Raw genomic sequence first — 20,819 nt, forward strand, 5'->3', positions numbered from 1 at the left:
TTTAAGGTGGGGATCTAAAACTGGGATTTCAGCTAATTAAAGTTTCACTGTGTGCAGAGGAACATACAGTGTCCTAATTAGAGCTTAATGTCACAAACCCAGCTGGGGTTCTTCTTCAGGGAAAGTCAGTTATAAAGCCTCAAATCACAACCACATTCACATCATTAATGCATTTTAGAACATAGGAGCAATGCAACAAAATTTGGGGAAACAATTTTTATTTTAATGCTTTCAATATTTTCAGGAAAGAACTACTGAGACCAAACTTGATGCACTTCAGAGAGTGTGCCTGTATTGCAGATACAGACTAAGAAACAGACAAATTTTGATGATTTTTCAAGTTTTACATTGTTTGTTTGTTTTTTTCCCCCCTAAAATTGTATAATTTAAATTTCACACATATAGTCTCTTTGGGTAAGGGACATCAACTTTTAAACATATTAGGAACAAACTTTTCGTTTTTCCTAACTGTAAGCAGTCACACCCCAAAAGCATTCCAGTTGTGACATTGTTGCAATACCCATTAACCAAAGTAACACAATTAAAAGGCTCGTGTGTATTTTATTATTAAATATAACAATTTCAGCAACGCAAGATCAGTTTGGCTTCTTGATTATAGCACATTTAATAGATTTTGCAAACGACAAAGTGGCAACAGAAGCAAATGGAACAAAGAGACGTTTGTTTTCACTTAAAATAAACTAAACAAAACAAACCCCTAAAAAGCAATTATGCAAAGCAACAATGGATTTTCTAGGATAAATGCAGTTTTTTAACATGCAGCCATACAGCTAATACATCCTTCATTAGCATTATGTGCAAAATTCACAAATGTTGAACAGATTGGTTTTTATTTCTCCATTTTCATTGAGTGTATGGTATAAATAATGCACAGAAGTATATACATGAATACTGAACATTTCTCTTAGTACTTATTATAATATACTATGTGCTGCACAAGTCATATTTCAGCTTGGAATTGAATTACATTTAATTCTTTTTCTTGTAAAGTCATATTGACTAAAAATGTGCAGCTTCGAGAGAATAAACTGGCAATCAGATCAGAGGCTCTGAACCTGTTAGTACTCCTTTTGTCTTACAGAAGAAGTTTTTTGTTCGAACCACCGCAGAACATCGTCTTTGTTCTCTTTGACCCACTGGATGTTCACTTGGGTTTGCTCGATGGCCAGAGACACAGCCCTGGAGGCACCACCCAGGTCGTAATTTTGAAAACGCATGAGCTGTAGACACAAAGGGGTGAGAAAAAAAACACAAAGTTAGGTGTTGGCATGACACAGCAGCATGTGAAAGACCGTTTCTGTTCTTTTTTCTGCAGCTATCAGTTTTTGAACATTATTAAATTAAATACAATACTTGAAATATAAGCTAAAGTAGTATAAATAATGAAAATGCTATAGACGGTGAATAAAACAATGATCTCAACATAATTCAACAATGTTGAAAGGCCTAAAGTAATTGGTGCAACAGTTAAAATATTTGGAGTTAAAAATAAAATATAATTCAAATTAACTTAGATAAACTTAAAAGATAAAAAAGAAAATGTAATTATGCCCTCATGAAAAAATGATTAAATAAAATATTGAATCTAATTTACACATGTTGAAAAGGATACAGATATGTTGGAGTAATTAGCTAAAAGAATAGCTACAATATTGTAATTAGCATTTAGATTTAAAAAAAAAAGCTAAAAGAGAGAGCTAAAAGCAGCTGTTGCCACTGTTAAAATATAGCTAAAAGTAACAGCATGTGAAATTACATTTCTTTCCCTTTTCTGAACAGCTGTGAATGTTGGAAATGTTGAAAAAGCTCAAATAAGTAGCATAAATAATGAAAACACCACAGACAGTGTCTTAAATAATACTCATTTAGTAATGTTTAAAGGCCAAAAGTATTGGCAGGTAAAATGTTTAAAATTATCTTCAGAAGGTTAAAAAAAGAAAATGTCATATTTATAATCATGAAAAACGGTTAAATAAAATATTTAACTAATGTAAGTTACATATGTATTGAAAGATAAAGATACGACGAAGTAATTTAGTTAAAACAACAGCTAATAATTTAATTACCTGAAACATGACATGATATTGAAAAAGTGAAAAGCAATAGTTCCCATTGTTAAAATATATCTAAAAATAAGTTATGAATGTTTAAAAAGCTAAATGTAAATGATAAATTCAACAATTAAAAAAAAAAGCTAAAGATCTGAAATAGTTGGAAGTAATATAAAAAAAACTAAAAGCAATGATTAGAACAGCTAAAGTAAAACAGTAACATTAATATAAAGTTAAAATAAAGAATGTTGATATGTGGCTAAATGTAAATGTTTGCTGAAAAAGGTAAAAGGGTGGCTGAAGGTAAATAATATGTGAGAAACCTGTTATGTAATTGAATAAATATGAGCTGAAATGTAGTTGAAAAATAAGACATTCAGCTTTTGTCAAGTGAGATTTCAGAAACTAATGTGTCATTTGTAGCAGTTAACTTCATACAAATAAAAATGACCGTGTTAAATGTGTTAATGAAGAAGAGTTCTGAGAACTGCTGATTAGTACAAGGGAAATAAAACTAATGACACACATTCTGTGTCATCTGTCAAAGGTAAGTAAGATTAATTATGGAGTCATAAATAAATGAAGTATTGGGGTGTATCTGATTTGGTGTGAGCAGATTACTGGATCATGATTAAAAGACAACTCATACTCCTGCTGTTATATCATTTTAGCAATAAAAATGACTGGTAAATTACCTCTTCCAGTTCAAACTCTGTCGAGAATCTGCTGGTCACTCCTGCAATCAGCATCGCCCCGTCCCTGGTAAAATATTAGCAACAGCTTTCAGTGAAACTCAAGTGATTCATTTATAAGTGTTGATACTAAGTATCCACTTAGTATCAACACTAAGTGGATGGTTAGTTTTAGTTAGTTTTCATCTGTTTTACAGTATGAACTTGGTAATGACAGGTAATGATTAGTCAAGGAAAAATTGATTTTCAATCCCCTGCTGATTAAATAATTTACTTTAGATAACGTTCGCATGTCGGTGTGGCCACGAAATGACCCCCGCCCCGCCCTTTAATTATACTGTGATACAGTTTATTTTAACTTCCTGGTAACAGCACAAACAGGAGAGGTAATGATAAGAAGTGATTAAATAACAGGACCTTTGCACTTGATGACACAGTGCAGGATTTTTATAGTCGACTGTTTATAAATGCCTGATTTTTTTATGGCCCAGCTAGTTTGTTCACAGGTCACTAAAAGTGCTCTATAAACATCTGGCCCCTGAACCAGCCGAGGTCCTCGACTCTCTGTGATGAAGCAGCAAATATGTCTCCTCTGCACATAAAGCAGAAGCCAAAACATAATCGAGAAAGAATGTGGTGGCGCCATATAACCCCAAGCCCTCGCCATATTTTCATTTTCAACCAAAAACTGGTAACATTACTCTGTTGTTAGTTCAGTTTTGGTCTCCACCCAATCCTGAAAAAATATTGTAGTTATCTTGACACTGTTGGCTTGTTTCTTAGCAAAACTTGTACTGTTAATGTTTTTTTTTTTTGCTCTTCATTAGCTTCAAGTTTCTCAAGCAACTACATTTCCCCTGTGGACACCAATAAAGATTTCTCTTATCTAGTCTTGGTTAGTCTGTTTGATGCTGGCAAGTGGGTTGAAGACGCAGCTGAGACTGAATGAACATGTCGAATTCAGGAGGAAAAACCTGAAACCACGACCTAAAACAGGCTACACGTCTTCTTAAAGGCAGGTCATTTTTTGGCTGAAAACTTATGGCCTTCAAACTGCACTCAAGAAGGCCATCATAGATAAACAGATCTAAAAAGGAGATAATATTTAATCACATTAAACTTAGAGCCATAAGGTCAATGCAGACACCACAAGATCATATCCACACCAAACCAGGTAATCCCATATATGGGTATTTTCTTTTTGCATTGACCCTCCTGTTAAATAGTCAGAAACATAGCTACCAATGGTTGCAACAGTGCTGCATTTTATTTTCTTCTTGAACTAAATCAATAGGAGGAAAAAAAAAAGAAACACGCTGCTGTGGGTTGGTTGTTTTTGTTGCTTTGTGCCAACACCATTGAAATATACTCGCAATTCTACAACAGGAAGCCACTGAGCAAATTCACATTTTTACAAGCCAGCTGAAATGAGGTCATACTGCCAAAAAACTGAGCTCATCCAGAGTTTTCACACATCTAACTGGGGTGTTATGGAAACTCCTCCACCTTTATAAGTGTATGTTCTGAGGTAAGCCATGAATTCTTAAACTCCTTGTAAATTTGTTGGAATAAAAAGGCTAAATAAACACTCATCACTGAAGGAAATGTGACCTATCATCAACCTCAACCCAAGAATACTGGCATCATGTATGTTTGTCTAATCCACAGTGCAAAAGAGATGACTCAGAAAATGAGATGGCATCTGTAAAAACCAATATGAGAGGGACTAAAAGCAGTTTAAATAGCAACCTACCCTTGGCTGACGTAGTCCCAGTTTGCTCTGATAAAGTTCCAGGCCAGCGCCTGCCCCGCTGAGTTCTGGGCTATGTAGTAAATTGTAGAAGCGACGTCCATCAGACGTATCTTCTCAGGGTCCAAAGTGTAATCAAGGTATCTGCAAGATAAGGAAGGCTCTTACTGGAAACCTAATGAATAAAACCCATGTGTATTGGGAACTGCTTTATTAAAACAGTTTGCACATGTGTCATACACTTTAGGATTTTATGCTTTACCTGCTGAGCAACCAGATCTTCTTGGTGCAGGACAGAGCACGACGGAGCTGCTCTTTCTCCGAGGTGTTGCTGGAGGTCTGATACATGTCCCAGGCAAATTCCCACTCTTCCTTCTCACCAGCAGCCACAGCTTGGCAGTAGATTTCAGACCGCAGGTTTGGGTGGATGCTGAATCACACACACACACTTTATTTTTCCTGTTTCAGGACCATCTAATTTTCACATTTTTTTCTTTGTGCTGGACGGCTGACATCACATGTTTTCGCTTCAGAAGGAATCTCATCAGCAGTATAAGAAAAAACTCTACCCGCCAAAATAAAATGCAGTCCATTATACTTTATAGAAATGGCTCATCAGTATAGTAGACTGTGACCATTGTCAGTTTATGTATGTGGTTTATATATCGATGTTTACAGAAGTCACAGAAAATGCTCAAATTATTGACGTTGTTGACAATTGAAAAAGAAGACATCTAATGGCATGGTCCAACATCTGCCCACCCATCAAAAATTCAATGAAAACACAACACTGCTAGATTTTTTAAGATTTGGAAAAGTCCATATGCTAAAAGAGAAAATGTCCCCTGATGTCTAAATTAGTTTGAAAAGTGAAATGATGTCCCATCCATCCAGGTTCTTAAGGACTTCTTCAGCTTGTGTTATTGAGGTATCCTGGCAGAGCCGTAGAGACAGACAAATCACAGATCATGCTCATTTCCCTACCTCCACAAATACCACTGGTAGAGACGCCGTGCAGAGCAGCAGATTCAAACCTACAGCCTTCTGCTTTGCAGCAACTGTGCTAACCACTGCAGTAACATGCAGGCCAAGAATGCGGGAGCGATAAAGCAAATATAAACCACTTTGAGCTTTGGCCATTTAATTCTTTCTGATACAAACAGCTGTTGTTATGCAACATGAAATCTATTAACTGGGATAAAATAATCTGAAGACCTTTTATTGATCTTGGAGGCACAGCTACATGCAAGACCTGTTTTAGCCTCTTTTATAGTGTATTTGTTTCCCATCATAAATGTCTGAGTTGCATGATAAAGGAAATATGGCATTCATGTGTATCCACATCTGAATTATATTCCCATTTCATGTTCATGTTTTGCATGGCGAAAATATTTATTTCGACCTCTTGATTTTCAACACCCCCAGATTAAAAAGACAAAGTGTGCTTAGCGGTTTTACAGTAAGTGATTAAGTTGAGAGCTTAAGTGCTGGGTTGACTATACTGGAGTCATGAGTGTGAGACGAGTGTCTGTTTGTCTTTCTGCAGTCTTGCTTTTTAGTATAGTGATATAGCAAAAGAAACTGACAGAATGTCTAAGTCTGATATAATTAAATCTCATTTTATCCTTGATGTACTCATTTTAGATTGAAGTTGTTGACACATCTGGCAAAGTCAGACATATACACGGCCCAAGTGAGCATTTTTGGACAAAATAAAGACTAAAGAATAAAAAGAATCCATGGATGTCAGACTTTGGTTACTATTCTGTGACTTCTCTGAAGATGATTTTGATTTTCTTGAACACAAGATAACAAATCCAGAATATGCCCCCCCCCCCCCCCGCCCTAATTTATAATGTGTATACAGTATAACATGGAGCATACATATCCACACAGTATTGCAGTCAAGCACAAAGGCATTTCCACATTGAAGTAACAAGCACATGCAGTGAACGTATTTAACTGTAAATAAAAGATAGACGTAGCCTCAAAGCTTGTTGTATAGGAAATTGAAGGTCCTACAAATATTACAGAGAAAACCCCAGCGATCAGACAATCCCTTATGAACAAACACGTGGAAACATGGAAGGAAGAACTCCTTTTTTACAGGAAGACACCTCCAGCAGAAGCAGGCTTGGAGAGGGGCAGCTATTTACTGCAACCAGTTTGGGGTTGAGAGAATACACTGTCTGCTTTACCCCGACACTGCAGATGAGTGTCGTGTTGTTCCTTAGGTTCTTAGTCAGATCCACCCCTCAAGGTCCCTAACCAATTAGTGATGTCATTGTGGCTACGTCCATCCTTTATATACAGTCTTAGTCCCAATTTTTTAAAGTTGCACTTGGAAACTTTTCAAAAATGCAAGCTGTAAGCGCACCAGAGCACTTGTTTGGGAAAAGATGTTGGAATTGAAAATTAGAGTGAGATTGCTTGAAAATCCCACCAAGTGCAGCTTTACCAACATCCACAATGCACAGATACCAACAACTGACATGAAAGACGGATTAGGTTACACATACCTTTACTAAATCATTACCGGAGAGCAAAGCTACAGAATATATGGAAAGCTAATACAGTTAGATGATCATTGGATAATTCCAGAAAGTGTGACACAGAAAATAAAGATACTTATTCTAGAAAAGTCCACACCTGTTGGTATTGTTGCTCTCCATCCAGGCGGCATACTTCTGCTTAGCCATCTCTACGCATTCTGGTAGTCCATTGGAACATGCCAGCTTTATGGCTAAGAGCTGAGTGTACCTTAGGATGAAACAACATTTTGTATGATAAATGCAAAGGTATGAAATGCCAGAGTGTTTCCAAATATGAGAATAATTTGGAGACAGGAGTTTTTTAACCCTTAAATGGACTCTTATTACTCATCTATCACTGACAGTTCTCTAACGAATTGTTTTACCAATGGTTTTGAAACCGAGAGGGCCTACGCGTTCATTGAAAGCTTCCAGTTTCTTTCTTTTATGTCATCTTTTGGTAGCACTTTGTGGTCTAGCCATACAGCCAGTGACTGCTCAGCATTTACCCGGTAAATGTTTTTAACTTGGGGCGTAATTTTCAGCAGCTGAATGTACTCTTAGTGACACTTAAAGTGCAGTTACAGAAGAATAAATGACTAACAAGTGGCAATTTCTAAGGAAAGGTGAAAATGATACCACTAAGACTAATTCTACCCTCATTATCACGTCGACCTATAATGCCATATTGTTGTGCCACATAAACAAAGATTAATTATCAAATAATCAGTTTACAGTTTATCATTCTTACTTCCAGCTCTACAGTTTTATTCTTATACGTTACTAGAACAGTCCAGTTAACAGATATCCCCACTCTTTCTTTCTGAGACCTGTGTTTTTTGATGAAGTCATTATTTGAAACCTTGGCCGTGTTTAACATGAACATCCACCCCTGCAACAGTTTATATGAGAAAAAAGCAGACCACTTTAAATGATCCTTGATGACACGAGAACTGCTTCCTTTAAAACAACACTCACAGTCCACACCACACATCTGTTACAGCACAAAGGCAAAAATACAAACTCACACATCTGCTTTTTATTAGCACCTTTGGACTCGAGTGTGATTTTATGAACCCTAAACTACATGCAAGCATGTGTAAATCTGTTGACGATTAACTCAGGATGAATTCCGTCTTAAAAATAAAGATCTTACTTACTGTAAGGAGTGATCGTTCTGTGGGACGCGGTCATCGTCCGTGTCGTTTTTGAAGACGTTATACAGCTCTCTAACCTGTTCCCGCAGGTATGTCTGCAGGAAGAGACGGCAGAGTTTCGGCAATGTATACAATATTTTCTGCACATTGTTCCAATTATTGAACATCAACAAAATCAGAAGATCACATTAAGCCTGTTAAATATAATAATATAAGACAAGTTTGTACAACTAGTGAAAACAGATGACAGATACCTGCATGGGTCCATACACCTCAGAGCGGTCAAACATGAGGATGAAGTAGTCGAGATTCCTGACCGCTGACTCCCAGGGAAGAAACTCGGTCTCTTTTGTGAGGAAAAGGGTTGAATTCAGAGCCAGAGTCACGTTGACAAGTTTAGCCCTGATTAGAACAAGAGTGAGATCTCAGTCAGTACAGCCATTTATTCAAAATTCACAAAAAAGCAATATTGGAGCATCCACACACCGCCTGTGCTTTAGCCATTTTTATTTATACAACCTCCAATGGGACTGCTTCTACAATCACATTTTCTTACAGCTAAATGTTATGAAAAAATTAAGTCTCCACAATTTGTTTGGGACGTCTTTGGTTAGCATCAGATCAAATGGAAAATGTTTTTTTTAGAAATACTGCAGCGGCAAAATGTCTCAGACTTTATTTAAAGTGTCCCCTGTGACTTGTCGGGATTTGCCTGTTTAATAATTGGCTCTAACAAAACTCAACCCTATCCTGGACAGATGACCGGATGAGTAAAATAATGATGGCTGACAAATGTTGTTGTCTAAAGAAAATTATCTATTTGCATTTAACTCTCTGAGGTATGAGTTGAAATCACTGGCATGTCTAACCCTGAGTTTTGGAGAAAAACAAAAGGGCATTTTTGGGGGGAAAATGTAAGTAATGCCTGTAAGTTACAAGGATTTTTTTTTTTTTTACCCCGACTGCCAAGACTTTGGAGAACAGTAGGGTTAGAGCTGGGGATAACACCGATCATAACAAGAGCTCACAGGGTTAATGTCCAGCTAGCTGCAATAAGCAGCAGGGTGTCAATAGCGTGTGTTAGCTCTGTGATAGCGTGTCAGCCTGTCCAGGGTGTAGCCTACCATGACAGGCTCCAGCTAATCCAATATCTCAATAAACACATATAATATACTTCATTATCTCAAATAAATGCCTTCCCTAGAAACTGGAGCAAAGTAGCCACATTCTTTGGTAAAATAAATGTCAAATAACATTTAATAATGTTAGGCTGTTTGGTTTGGAAGGGGGTTTGTGATTAATACTGAAAGAATGAGAGAGTTTTTCAAAAGGCCAGATCTAAATATTCAGCAAACCACTGCCTGATGCAAAGCTGCATGTTAAGTTAAGTGGACTTCTTAACGACGTTCTAGTTTCCTCTTATCGCTTAACATATCTAATATATTAATAGCACAGCATTATTATTTTTTTATTAAATGAACAGGTCACAGTCAGTACCTTGCCAAGTTAAATGCGTCATCAATAAGCTGCCCTCTGTTCAACAGCGGGATACTCTGGAAAAACACAAGAGTTTCAAAGTTAGAGAGCCACCGAGCGCTACTTCTTTCTTACCTGGGAGCTGCCATTTTAAAGTTATTAAAAATGACTTTAAAGGTTACTGAACGTGACTTTCCTTACCATCTGATTCCCAACCACTTACCTGGAATTCTCTACTCCTGCTATCCCGTGTTTGTCCACAAAATTATTCTCCCTCCACCATTTGTTTTGTTCCCCAATCAGTGTCAGAGGGAATTCAGGTATGTTTATGACAAGTGTTTAAGAGGAGTTGCCTTAGTCAGTGTGTGCTTTGTAGCAGAAACTGTAACAATAGTAACCCTTGCCCCATTCGTTGCACTGGATGGAAAGTCACAGGCGTTAAGAAAGCTTTCTTTCTCTGCACCGCGAATTATTGATGACAGAACATGAACAACTGAGTGGTAGATCAACCAGCCAAACAATCCGTGAACATGGTGACGACATTGCTGATACAACTACAGACTCGTACATCCAGAAAAAAGCAGGTTAGTTGTAAAAGTTATACGTGAGGCACAAGTAAGGCCTTTTTTGTGTAACTCGGGATCTACGACGACAAATGTTCGCTTTGAAGGATTGAGTTAACCTCTGAGCTTTTGGTTCAAGGCCAATTCTTGGTCTGGTCTACTTTGTTCAAACAGCATCTCTGGCTTACCCTCCAACACAATCTATCAAACTTCACTGTGTAATAAAGGAAGCAAACTTTTATTGTTGCTCTTTAAAGCCTCTAGAAAACCTTTGCAGTCCAATGAATCTGCCTTCGACAATAAGTTATTTCTCTTCAATATAACCTTGTCAGTTTATATAAATGTTATTAGATTTTATTTTGATAATTAACCAATAACTCACAAAATCCCTGCATTTATTGCCTGGTATGGAACAAAGAAGCTTCAGAAGATAAGATGTCGTAATATTTCCAGTAAAAATCACCCAGTAAAATGTGTAAAACTGGAGTGGCCCAGTACTTACATGTCGATTCTTCTGCAGCTGAGCTAGAAGGCGTTCCCAGTTCTCTGGATTGTAATTGACTCTGTAGTATCCGATGCAGTTGACATTTGCCAGGATCCAGTCACCATTCTTAGTTATGAAAGCTTCTTTGTTTACTGTTCACGAGACATCAATCAGTTGAAAATGTGTTAAATTTTTTTGCGAGTGAGTAAAATGAAGCACTTGAATGGAGAAAAAGGAAACTTGACAGAGGCTGAGACGAGACTTAAGAAGTAAAAACATGAAGACAACCAAACTGAAAGCAGATGCACTGTGTGCAGTCATTTTGCTTCTCCCAGATGTTTTTGTATCTCCGTTTTTTGGTTCGTATATCTTTGATGTCATTTTTGCAACTCTTTTACTCTTTGTGATAAATTCCCATTATCGCTTCCTTTTGTTCTGTATTTTTTCACGGACACGTCAGGTGGCATTTGGGATTCACATCTGTTTATCTGTAGTTGTTTTGATGCTTTTTTGTGTCTTGAAAGTCAGTTTGTATGATTAACTATTCTGACACTGTATGTGTTTGCAACATTACATGCACAAATGTCATTCAAATTCAGCAACACTAAGGATGATTAACGATGTATGTGATTAATGGTTTTCTATACCTCCTAAAATATATGCAAAACATTTCTTTGGCCAATTTTTATTTTTGTGCATTTAAAGAAAATTCCATTCCAGGGATATCTAAAGCCTTTGTAGCTGATTTAAGAACTTTTGGGGCAAATAAACATTTCACTGAAAAATGCTTGTGGTTTTTTTGTTTGTTTGTTTTTTTAATCAATGGCTTGATTATGTCTCATCCCAACATTATTCTGGTTCCCTTTGAAACAGAAGATGTAAAATAAAAAATACTTTGTGTTCTCCTGCATCTTACCTGGCTTGTTGTTATACAAATACACTTTCTCGAATTTAGACGACGCATTTGAGATGAACTCAATCTCCACTGTCCATGAATTGCTAAACAGAAAAAGAACAGGTAGATCTCACACTGGATGTAGTTTCACATGCCCCAGAAAATAAAGTGAGCAATAATTGTGAGTTTTACAGACTTTTTAAAGCTCACAAACTGAAAAGAAGCATTTTAGAGACAAAAACATGAGCATGAAATCTATTTTCCTTTGTAATAACCTAATCTGTGCCACTATCATGCCAGAGTCTCCAGGATCTGGAGGTATCCCAGTCTGGACCCTGTATGATTCATCATGGCAGCATCATGGAGTTCGAAGGCAAAGGCGCATCCAAAAGCAATGAAATCAGTTGTGGCCCAATACTTTGTTAACGATGTGAGTTATTCATTGAATAACTTGACTTTTTACCACAGATGGTTATTTAACCTGTATTATCATTAAAAGTGGTACAAAGTGTTAACTCAAGCTAGATGATTTTATTACAGATTTGTCTATGCTGGAAAAAAAATAGTTGGTTTACACAAAGTTAGGTCAAGTTTGTAGAAAGATGTGGAAGACACCTACGAGGAATTGGCAGAGTTATTGAAGAGAAACTGCTTCTGGTAGACTTGTCCATTGGTAGTGTTGATGGTAATGACAGGATAGCCACTTTGGGTGGTCCAAGGGTTCATGAATCCAGCGATGTCATCAGGGTTGCGGACAGCTTTGTTACCGCGGTTCTGATTCGCAGCCTGCCAACATTAAACAAGCCAATGAATATCTTTCCATGTGCAGTCCAAACCCAATGTATTTGTAAATATGATTTATGATAACGGAATTCATTAGTATCTGAACATTTTCGAACCCTTTGCTTTAAAAGAGCTAAATATACCACGCAGGTCTTTGCTTTCTAAAAGCTGCTGTTTGGCATTTTAATGTGCTAGCCATTGTTTTAAATTAAATGAGCTAAAACACAGACCAAAAACTATGATTTGTCCAAAATATTTAAAATCTGGGATAAATACAATGTTGTGATTAATCCTCAGGCAATGAAAGTGTGAGAATGATTTTGATGACAAGGCACGCATAGAGTAAGCAACAGAAATTTGGCAGAATAAAACAGCCTGGATAATTTATCATCTTACCATTTGCATATACTTCAAGAGGTCATCCTTTTCTACGTTTCCATATTGAAAGGCCTTGAGATACATCTATGAAATATATGAAAGCAGAGCAAATCAGAACGATTGAGTAACAGTGGACACAGTTGCATCAGGCACAAAAAAAGAATTATTTCCCCGTGGAGCTGTTGGAATAAGAGCTGGGTGAAAAGATTCAATTGCAGCTGTGAGCAGTTGGACCTGAGGGAGATGTGATGTTGTAATAAATCTCTGAGTAAAAAACGTTTTAGTTTTTCCTTGTTTTTTTGTTTGTTTTGTTTTTAGTCTTCTGCCCGGATACACGTGAACATTCACAATGAGTTTGGTGTGTTACAAAAATGAAGGTTTGAACAGACGTTTAGCCTCTTCCTTGTATATCTGACAAGGAAAACACAACACCCTTATTCATTTTGCATGAGGCAGTGGAAAACACAAGTGGACAAAAGCTGCGTGCCTTCCCCATTTCTGCAGACACGAACCAGATGTTGGAATGCTTTCGTTCAGAGCAGCACTGAGGGCTTTATTTTCAACATGTTCGATTTGGATGTGTCATGATCCAAGCAGCCAGGACATGCATCCATCACAGGATGTATGACAGAAGCTGGTGTCTATCGATGGTAAAAAAGTTAACCTCTTCGAATACACCAGGTTACCTGCAACCTGTCGAGGGTTTGGGATTATTTTAGCCACATGATATACAGACAAGTTTTATGAAACTAGAAAGTGTTGCCTTTCAAATGAAGCCTGATCCATTTTGGAATTACAACTTTATGTTATTATTATTTTTTCGGTTGTTTCAAAAGTTTCCAAAGATCATTTTACACGACTAAACTGAAACAATACACCGCTGGATCAAAGACTGTATTCAAAGGATGGGCGTAACCACTGTGACACCAACCACTGGTTTTGGAGTGCAGATTGTGATGCCTTATTAGCATTTTGGCCACCACCGTGTCTTTTTTTCTTTTTTTAAATGTAGAAGTTACCATATTTGGATCAAAGGCTGGAGTGCTAAGTTATCAGCTAACACTTGCAAGCTTTGTTGCTAAGCTGCATTCATAAATTCCACCCATCTATTTTCTTCCAACATCAGAGTTGCAGGGTGGCTGAAGTGGCCCAGTTCAGTAAGTCAGACTAACAGGGATGACAGCTACAGTGGGACAAATCCTGATCCTGTGGACAAAAATTAGTGAGTTCATTTCGTAATGCCACAAGCTGTGGCTACGTAAGCCTATGTGTCAATATCTGGCACCAATTATGGCCAGCCAAATCTGCTCTTCCTTTCCATCCATCTCAAAAGCCTGTGAGGCGCTCAGAGTTTTGTAGCACACAGGGGACTTCACAAATGTTCCGTTTCCTTACATTTGCCAAGACTTTGGTTGCAAAAGCAAACAAGGTATATGCAGATTAGATGAGATTTAATAGCTAATTAAAGCATTGCTACATCTGTGTCCTCTTTCAATAATGTCGTGGCTCCAGATACATGAGCCATGACATCATCAAAATGGTTGGATTTTCTCATGAAAACGTTTCCAGGATTCTGCATTTGGATTGTCTTGGCAGAAGTGAGTTTCAACTGCAGACTGGCAGTCAAGGGAAACCCTTTAGTTTTATTGTTTGTTTTTAAGTTTAAATGGTAAATGGCCTGTATTTTTATAGCGCTTTACTCAGTCCCTATGGATCCCAAAGCGCTTTACACTACATTCAGTCATCCACCCATTCACACACACATTCACACACTGGTGATGGCAGCTACATTGTAGCCACAGCTGCCCTGGGGCACACTGACAGAGGCGAGGCTGCCGGACACTGGCACCACCAGGCCCTCTGACCACCACCAGCAGGCAACGGGTGAAGTGTCTTGCCCAAGGACACAACAACCAAGACAGTCAGAGCCAGGGCTCGAACCGGCAACCTTCTGATTACAAGATGAACTGCCAACTCTTGAGCCACGATCGTTTAAGCCTTGGGAAGGACCTGAAAGGAAAATCATTTTTGCTTACTTGGAGCCCTTTGTTGAAAACAACTTCTCCCACATGGTTTGCCAGCATTCTCAGCACAATTGCACCCTAACAAAGTGAACACAGATTACATGTTCCTGTTAGTAGAAAACACACGGTGGCAAATTGTGTATTAACAGCTTTGACTAGCTACCTTGCTGTAGCTGATCGAATCAAACATTCCAAGGATGTGATCTGTCGTATTGATCTCTTTTGATTCAGGACTGAGAGGATGGGATGAGGCCAAAGCATCCTCTCTAAACGCATCGTGGAGGTCATTCATGATAGATATTTCTTTCTGTAGAAAACAAACATGGACGAGACTGTAAGCTTAAACAATTTTGCCTGAGCATTTAGCAGAACTCCAGAGATATTGCAAGGCTGGACTTACTATATTGAACGTAGGCTCCACACTGTCCACAGCAATGTAAGATAGGTAGGTAGCAATGCCCTCATTCAGCCAAAGGTCGTTCCACCATTTCATTGTCACCTCATTTCCAAACCACTGCCAACAAAATAAAAATAAATCATTACACAGGAAAGGTTGCATTGCTATTCAATACTGTTGTAAAAGTTGTAATAAACTTAAAAACAACTTCCTTAATCCAACACTGTGTTTCTTATCATGTGAAAATGTTGAATGATCTTTACTTTTGCTGCTAAAACTATATGTTTTGCTACTCCTGTCTGTGGTCTTAACAGGAAAATGACTCAGAGGATTGAAATCACATGCTTTATTCGTTTTACTGCTCTCTAACCTGGTGTGCCAGTTCATGTGCAATGACAGTGGCAATATCTTCCTTGTGCAACAGGGAGGAGACTCCTTCCTGATAGAGCAGGAATCCTTCCTGGTATGTGATCAGTCCCCAGTTTTCCATCGCAGCGGGGTATAAGTCTGGCAGTGCAAGCTGGTCTAAGGAGATCACAAAGAAATGGACACAATTCTGTTCAAATCAGTTCAGTTCAGTTCGGTCTACATAGCACCAATTCACAACAACATAATTTAAGGTGCTTCATATCAGAGCATAAAGACCCTTCAGTATTAAAAACCAGATTATCCCCTATGAGACATGTATGAGCTACTCAATACAGTATTTTGATTAAGCAGTAAGTGATGCATCTAAAAATCAAAAACAGTACTTGTGAGCCATAAAATGTGGATTACAAGTCAAAGTGTGGGTTCAACACATTTGATTCATGGGAGTTTATATCCACAATAAAAGCAACATACTGAACAAAGACCGATGAAAACCCTCCGACTGAGTTAAAGAAGCAAAGAAAAACAAATACAAATCATGGGAATTGTTTTGTGTGCTATTTATGATGTCTTTTTCAAATCTCTCATGTCATGCTGTTCGTTTTTGTGATTCTCTTTGAGTCAGAGAAATGAAATGAGTACATCAGAGGAACAGCTCAGGTTTGGAGACAAAGTTAGAGATCCAGGGCTCAGATGGTTTGGACATGTGCAGAGGAGGGATAGTGGATATACTAGACAAAGGATGCTGAAGATGGAGTTTCCAAAAGAGGAAGACCACAGAGAAGATACAATACAGGAGGACATGAAGAGGGTTGGCGTGATGGAGGAGGATGCTAGGGATAGGGTGAGATGGAGGGGGATGTTTTGTGGGGGTGACCCCAAAAGTGAGCTGATAAAAGAAGAAGACTGAAATGTAAGTAGGTATAGTTTGGGAAGAGAGGCGCCTGGACTTCTTTAAGTTTCTTGAAGACGTTTCACCTATCATCCGAGAAGTCCAGACACCTTTCTTTCCAAGCTCCTTAGACTACAATGACCTGGATGACTGAGACCCTTCACAGATGTAAGTAGGTATAGTTTACCTATTTTTTCCATTGAATATTTCATTTCAAATTGGCTTTCGTAGAATCGAAGGAGCTTTCTGGCAATGTCGCTGGCATAATCAGCGTGTCCTGCATTGATGGCTTCAGGACGAGCATACGTCTGCACAAACAAAACACAGAAATGGCACTGAGTGGTAAAAATAGTAAAACCTCACTGGCTACTAGCCCAGTTTTGCTGACTTTCAAAGTGTACTGGCAAAAACAAAAACATCAATAACACTGCATCAGATTCATCCTGCAGGACATGTAGCCTACATTTATCTTCACGCGATCAGTATTGGAGATTGGAGAGGGGATGGATTTGAAGCTGTCGTCGACCACTGCGAAGGCGAATAAGTAGGTGGACATCTTTGGTGTTGCTCTAAAGGTAGTGTATTGCCATTCGTCATCTATAATGTTGTTTTCTGAAAGAAGGGAAACAAGGAAATACATAATGAGGACATCTTTTACTCCTATTGTTAAAGTTAATGTTTGATTCCTCACCAGGTGACCTATATCGCATATTGACACAGGAACTTGTTTTTACCATAAGGGGCTGCATTTCCCAGAGCTCTGGTTTCTCGCCTGTGGATGATGGTCAATTTAAACACAGCCTTCATGTCTGGCTCATCGAAACAAGGAAACACTTTCCTGGCATCCGTTGGCTGCAGATTGGTGGCAGCAATGAATCTAAGCATACAGGGAATAGAGAGCGAGAGAGTGTTCAGGTCTCTTTTAATTGGATCAAAATGTCCCAACATATTCTTTATCATCGCTAACAGCTTTTATTGGTCTTTGACTATGATGTTGCTGCACTTTTTTGACTAATTTCTTACATTAATTGCAAGTGAATCATCTTGTGGCCATATTGTACCATTTAAAGAATGCACAATAACTTGTTAAAAACATTAATGAGTGAGAAATGGAAAAGACAGAGTGTAGCTGGTTAACAACAACTGAGAAAAAGATATGTGTGTAACTATCCCAAGGTGTTCAATGTGTTCTATGTCTAGGTGTTCATGTATGTTGGGTTTGGTTTGGTTAGGTTTTGGATGTGCCTGATTCTCACAAATTCATATGAGTATGAATGTGTAAAAACAAAAACAAAAAAAAGAAAAAAAGAAGAAAGGATACATGAAGTACAAGTGTAGCGGTTGAAAAGTTGAGGTCCCCACCTGAACGGGTTACATGTATTAAATTATTGTCTTCACTGTAGAATAGTGCGTGATCAGAGGTTGTAAATGTGTAAATATATAAGTGTACAACTCTTTAAGTTCAATGTGAGACACCATATCCAAGAATCAAAAACTGAGAAGACAGAAAAACAATAAGCTACTTTTTTAAAAATTCTTTGCTGCTTTATAGCTTCTTTTATTTTTAGAGTTTAATTTGACTTTTTTCCTCCCCTACATTTATTTGAAGCTTCTGGTCTTCAGATTAAGATGCTATTGAAAAAAGATCTTTGGGATTATATTTATAAAAATCGTGAGCGTATTGCAGAATGATTGCTTTTACTTTGATACTGTTGCAAATTTTGCCTGTGTACTTCTTTTTACGGCACATTTTAAAGCCAGGACTTTTACTTGTAACTAAATACTTATTACACCACTGCAGGTGCAAGCACACATGTAACCAATCAGTGATGTTACCCCAGCGACGTGTTGTAACAAACATTGATTATGAATGGATTATTTTACTATTATTATTACAGGTTTTTTCATTCTGAAAGATATTGTTTGTCCTTTCTGTTGGATACTTACTGGTTCCAGCTTAACTGCATTTTGATTAGGCCTCATCTTAAGCTGTGTAAATCAGTTGAGCCAACTCAGTTTTATCAAAGGACAAAAATGTCCTGGCCGCAGTTTCTGTAACTTTAATGCCAAATTTCCATTGTGAATTATTTTTTATGGGTTTGTGCAACATCTAGGATAAGGTTACGATGAACAGTCAGTTTGGGTTATTGTTTTACATGTCAGATTAAAACTGACACAAAGAACTGCACGTCAGTGGAAAATAAATAGTGATTTGAAAAAATGTGGGATGCATCATTGTTATATTAGAAAATGACTTTGTGTTTGAGCTATCACTGTGTTTAGTCATCCAGATGACTCACTGTTTCTAAAGAACACTCAAGTTGAGAAATTAATTCACTGTGGAAACTTGAACATCTCTGTAACCTGATGGAATATTATTATGGCTTATTATGAATTATTACTGTTATTATGGCTGAGTGATAAAGTTTGTAAGCTTGTATAGATATTTTTTTCTCTCCTTTATATTAAAAGGGAATTACACTTTGAACAATGCTAAAAATCAAAAATAAGGCTTATATATTTACTTATTTAATCATTTAATATTTGGAGTTGCATCTTCTTGAAATATCGATTTAAGAAATTATTTAATTATTTATTTTTCTTAATATAACTTTGACTCTTTTCAGTTTGTATTTAGCATCCAGCCTTTATGTCATTTTCCTTGAAACCTTTCCAAATATTTTTCCCTTAATAGTTTTCTTATAAAAAAAAAACAAAAAAACCCCACTTAAATTTAAATTTTGTATTTATTTTTCACTCCAGAAAAAATTGGAATCTTGAAATCCTAAAAATAGCATTAAATACAGAATACTTACATAACTTTCATAGATTTCAGATTTAAAAAAAAATTTTTTTAATATAGATTTAATTTAATATAGATTATTTTTCCAACTGGAATAAACATGACCACATTTCTTTCACTTTCTCAGAAACCCTCTAAGCTCTAATTGCCGATTATTGTACGGAATACCATAAACTTTAAAGTTGCAGTAATGAAAAGCTCTGAAATTGTTTTAGAAACTCCAAATTCAACAAATAATTAAATGTATTGATATATATTCTATAAGCAGAGCTTTTATACGTACCTGTCCGCATTTGGATCATCTACACTTTCATAGTCAAAGATACCATCAGTATATCTGCTTAGATACAGTGCTTCCAGATTATCCGAGACTTCGCCGTGGAAAGACAAAAACAAAGAGTAGTTCCCTCCTGCCTCCAAGGGATCCATCAATTCGAGCTCGAGGAAGTCACTTTCATCATCGTGGTGTTTCATTCCAGACACTTTGATATTCCTTTTTGTATTTTCGTTCAACACCACCGGCGAGGACACGTTCAGGTATCTGCTGTTGAGAAAGATGCTCATCGTCTTTTGGGCACATTGAAAGTGGACAGTCGAGTTTCCCGTGAAGATCATGGTCTGGTTCGGAGTGGTGATGTTGGGATTGGAGCCGTTCCCCTCCTCTATGATTTTAGTGTAGAGGTGAACTGCGAGTACAATATCGTACTTCTGAGGTACCAAGCTCTTTGGCAGCCGCATGTCTGGCGTTGGGGCCATGGAGGTGGGCGGCAGGGTTGGAGGTGGCGTCATGGTAATGTTTTGGGTCTGAGCCTTGAACAGAATAATCATGGTGAACATGCCGCCGATGGAAGAGACGGTCAGAACACCAAAGGCGATGGCGATAGCCTTCGACGTTCCAAACTTCAGTGGCATTGTAGCTGCTTCTTTTGGTCCGTCCTGCTGCTTGCCTGGTAGAGATGATTCCCTGAGTGAGTCTGCCTCTGGTCTGTGCTGTCTGATCTGTTCACAGGCATGTAACCTCCCTCCAATAAACAGGGCTTGGCCTTAGCAATTAAGGGTCTGTACTTGGATTAAGCATTAACTTTGACACTGCCAAAGGAGCAAAGAGTACACATTGCAGTGTGAAGAGGGCGATGTTCACTGTAAATAATCAGTCAGATTGTGCTCCCAAACATCTGGAGGTGGTTACTGCGGTCATGCCACTAATGCTGGGGTTAGGTAAACCGCAAGTCCTCACACTGCACTCTCCTACCCCATCCCACACTTCCTCACATTCCCTTTCTGTGAACACTCCTCAAACCATCACAATCACACACAAACACCCCCGGGCACAACAAAATCCTCAGTGGGGAACACATCCAGCATCGCCGCTTTTGATTGTAAGAGGTGTTCAAAGTTTCGAAATACAGCTGTTCTTCCTTAAATTTCTGCAAGCAAGTCTCTGCAGCAGGAGGGGTCCAAGGGTTCTTATCTAAACAGAGACCATGCTAGTCTCTCCCACCAAGACGGTATATAAAGAGAGGACTGCTGAGTGGGCTGAATAAAACAGAAGA

General features: G+C 37.9%; 1 protein-coding gene across 1 annotated transcript; it reads right to left on the bottom strand.

Annotated features, from left to right (window-relative positions):
• Nucleotides 1-273: 273 nt before the first annotated feature.
• On the bottom strand, nucleotides 274-20,819 carry anpepa (alanyl (membrane) aminopeptidase a). Its single transcript, XM_040046976.1, has 20 exons — nucleotides 19,550-20,819; nucleotides 17,198-17,340; nucleotides 16,927-17,075; nucleotides 16,651-16,771; nucleotides 15,573-15,727; nucleotides 15,206-15,319; nucleotides 14,969-15,112; nucleotides 14,818-14,883; nucleotides 12,800-12,865; nucleotides 12,240-12,406; nucleotides 11,642-11,724; nucleotides 10,744-10,877; nucleotides 9,700-9,755; nucleotides 8,457-8,604; nucleotides 8,206-8,297; nucleotides 7,164-7,274; nucleotides 4,777-4,944; nucleotides 4,518-4,658; nucleotides 2,768-2,831; nucleotides 274-1,241 (listed from the first exon to the last, which is right to left on the bottom strand). Exons 1-20 carry the CDS (start codon nucleotides 20,176-20,178, stop codon nucleotides 1,080-1,082), a joined length of 2,913 nt encoding a protein of 970 aa, XP_039902910.1. The 5' UTR covers nucleotides 20,179-20,819; the 3' UTR covers nucleotides 274-1,079.

The sequence above is a fragment of the Simochromis diagramma genome, unplaced genomic scaffold (assembly GCF_900408965.1).
Source record: "Simochromis diagramma unplaced genomic scaffold, fSimDia1.1 OVJJ01000106.1, whole genome shotgun sequence".
NCBI lineage: Eukaryota > Metazoa > Chordata > Actinopteri > Cichliformes > Cichlidae > Simochromis > Simochromis diagramma.

Bases quoted from the DNA above. Each gene is read 5' to 3' on its own strand.
- anpepa (XM_040046976.1), bottom strand. From the start codon at position 20,178: ATGCCACTGAAGTTTGGAACGTCGAAGGCTATCGCCATCGCCTTTGGT. The intron at 14,884-14,968 runs GTAGCTAGTCAA...TCACTTTGTTAG, and splicing joins ATTCGATCAGCTACAGCAAG to GGTGCAATTGTGCTGAGAAT. The intron at 2,832-4,517 runs GTAGGTTGCTAT...ATATTTTACCAG, and splicing joins TGGGACTACGTCAGCCAAGG to GGACGGGGCGATGCTGATTG.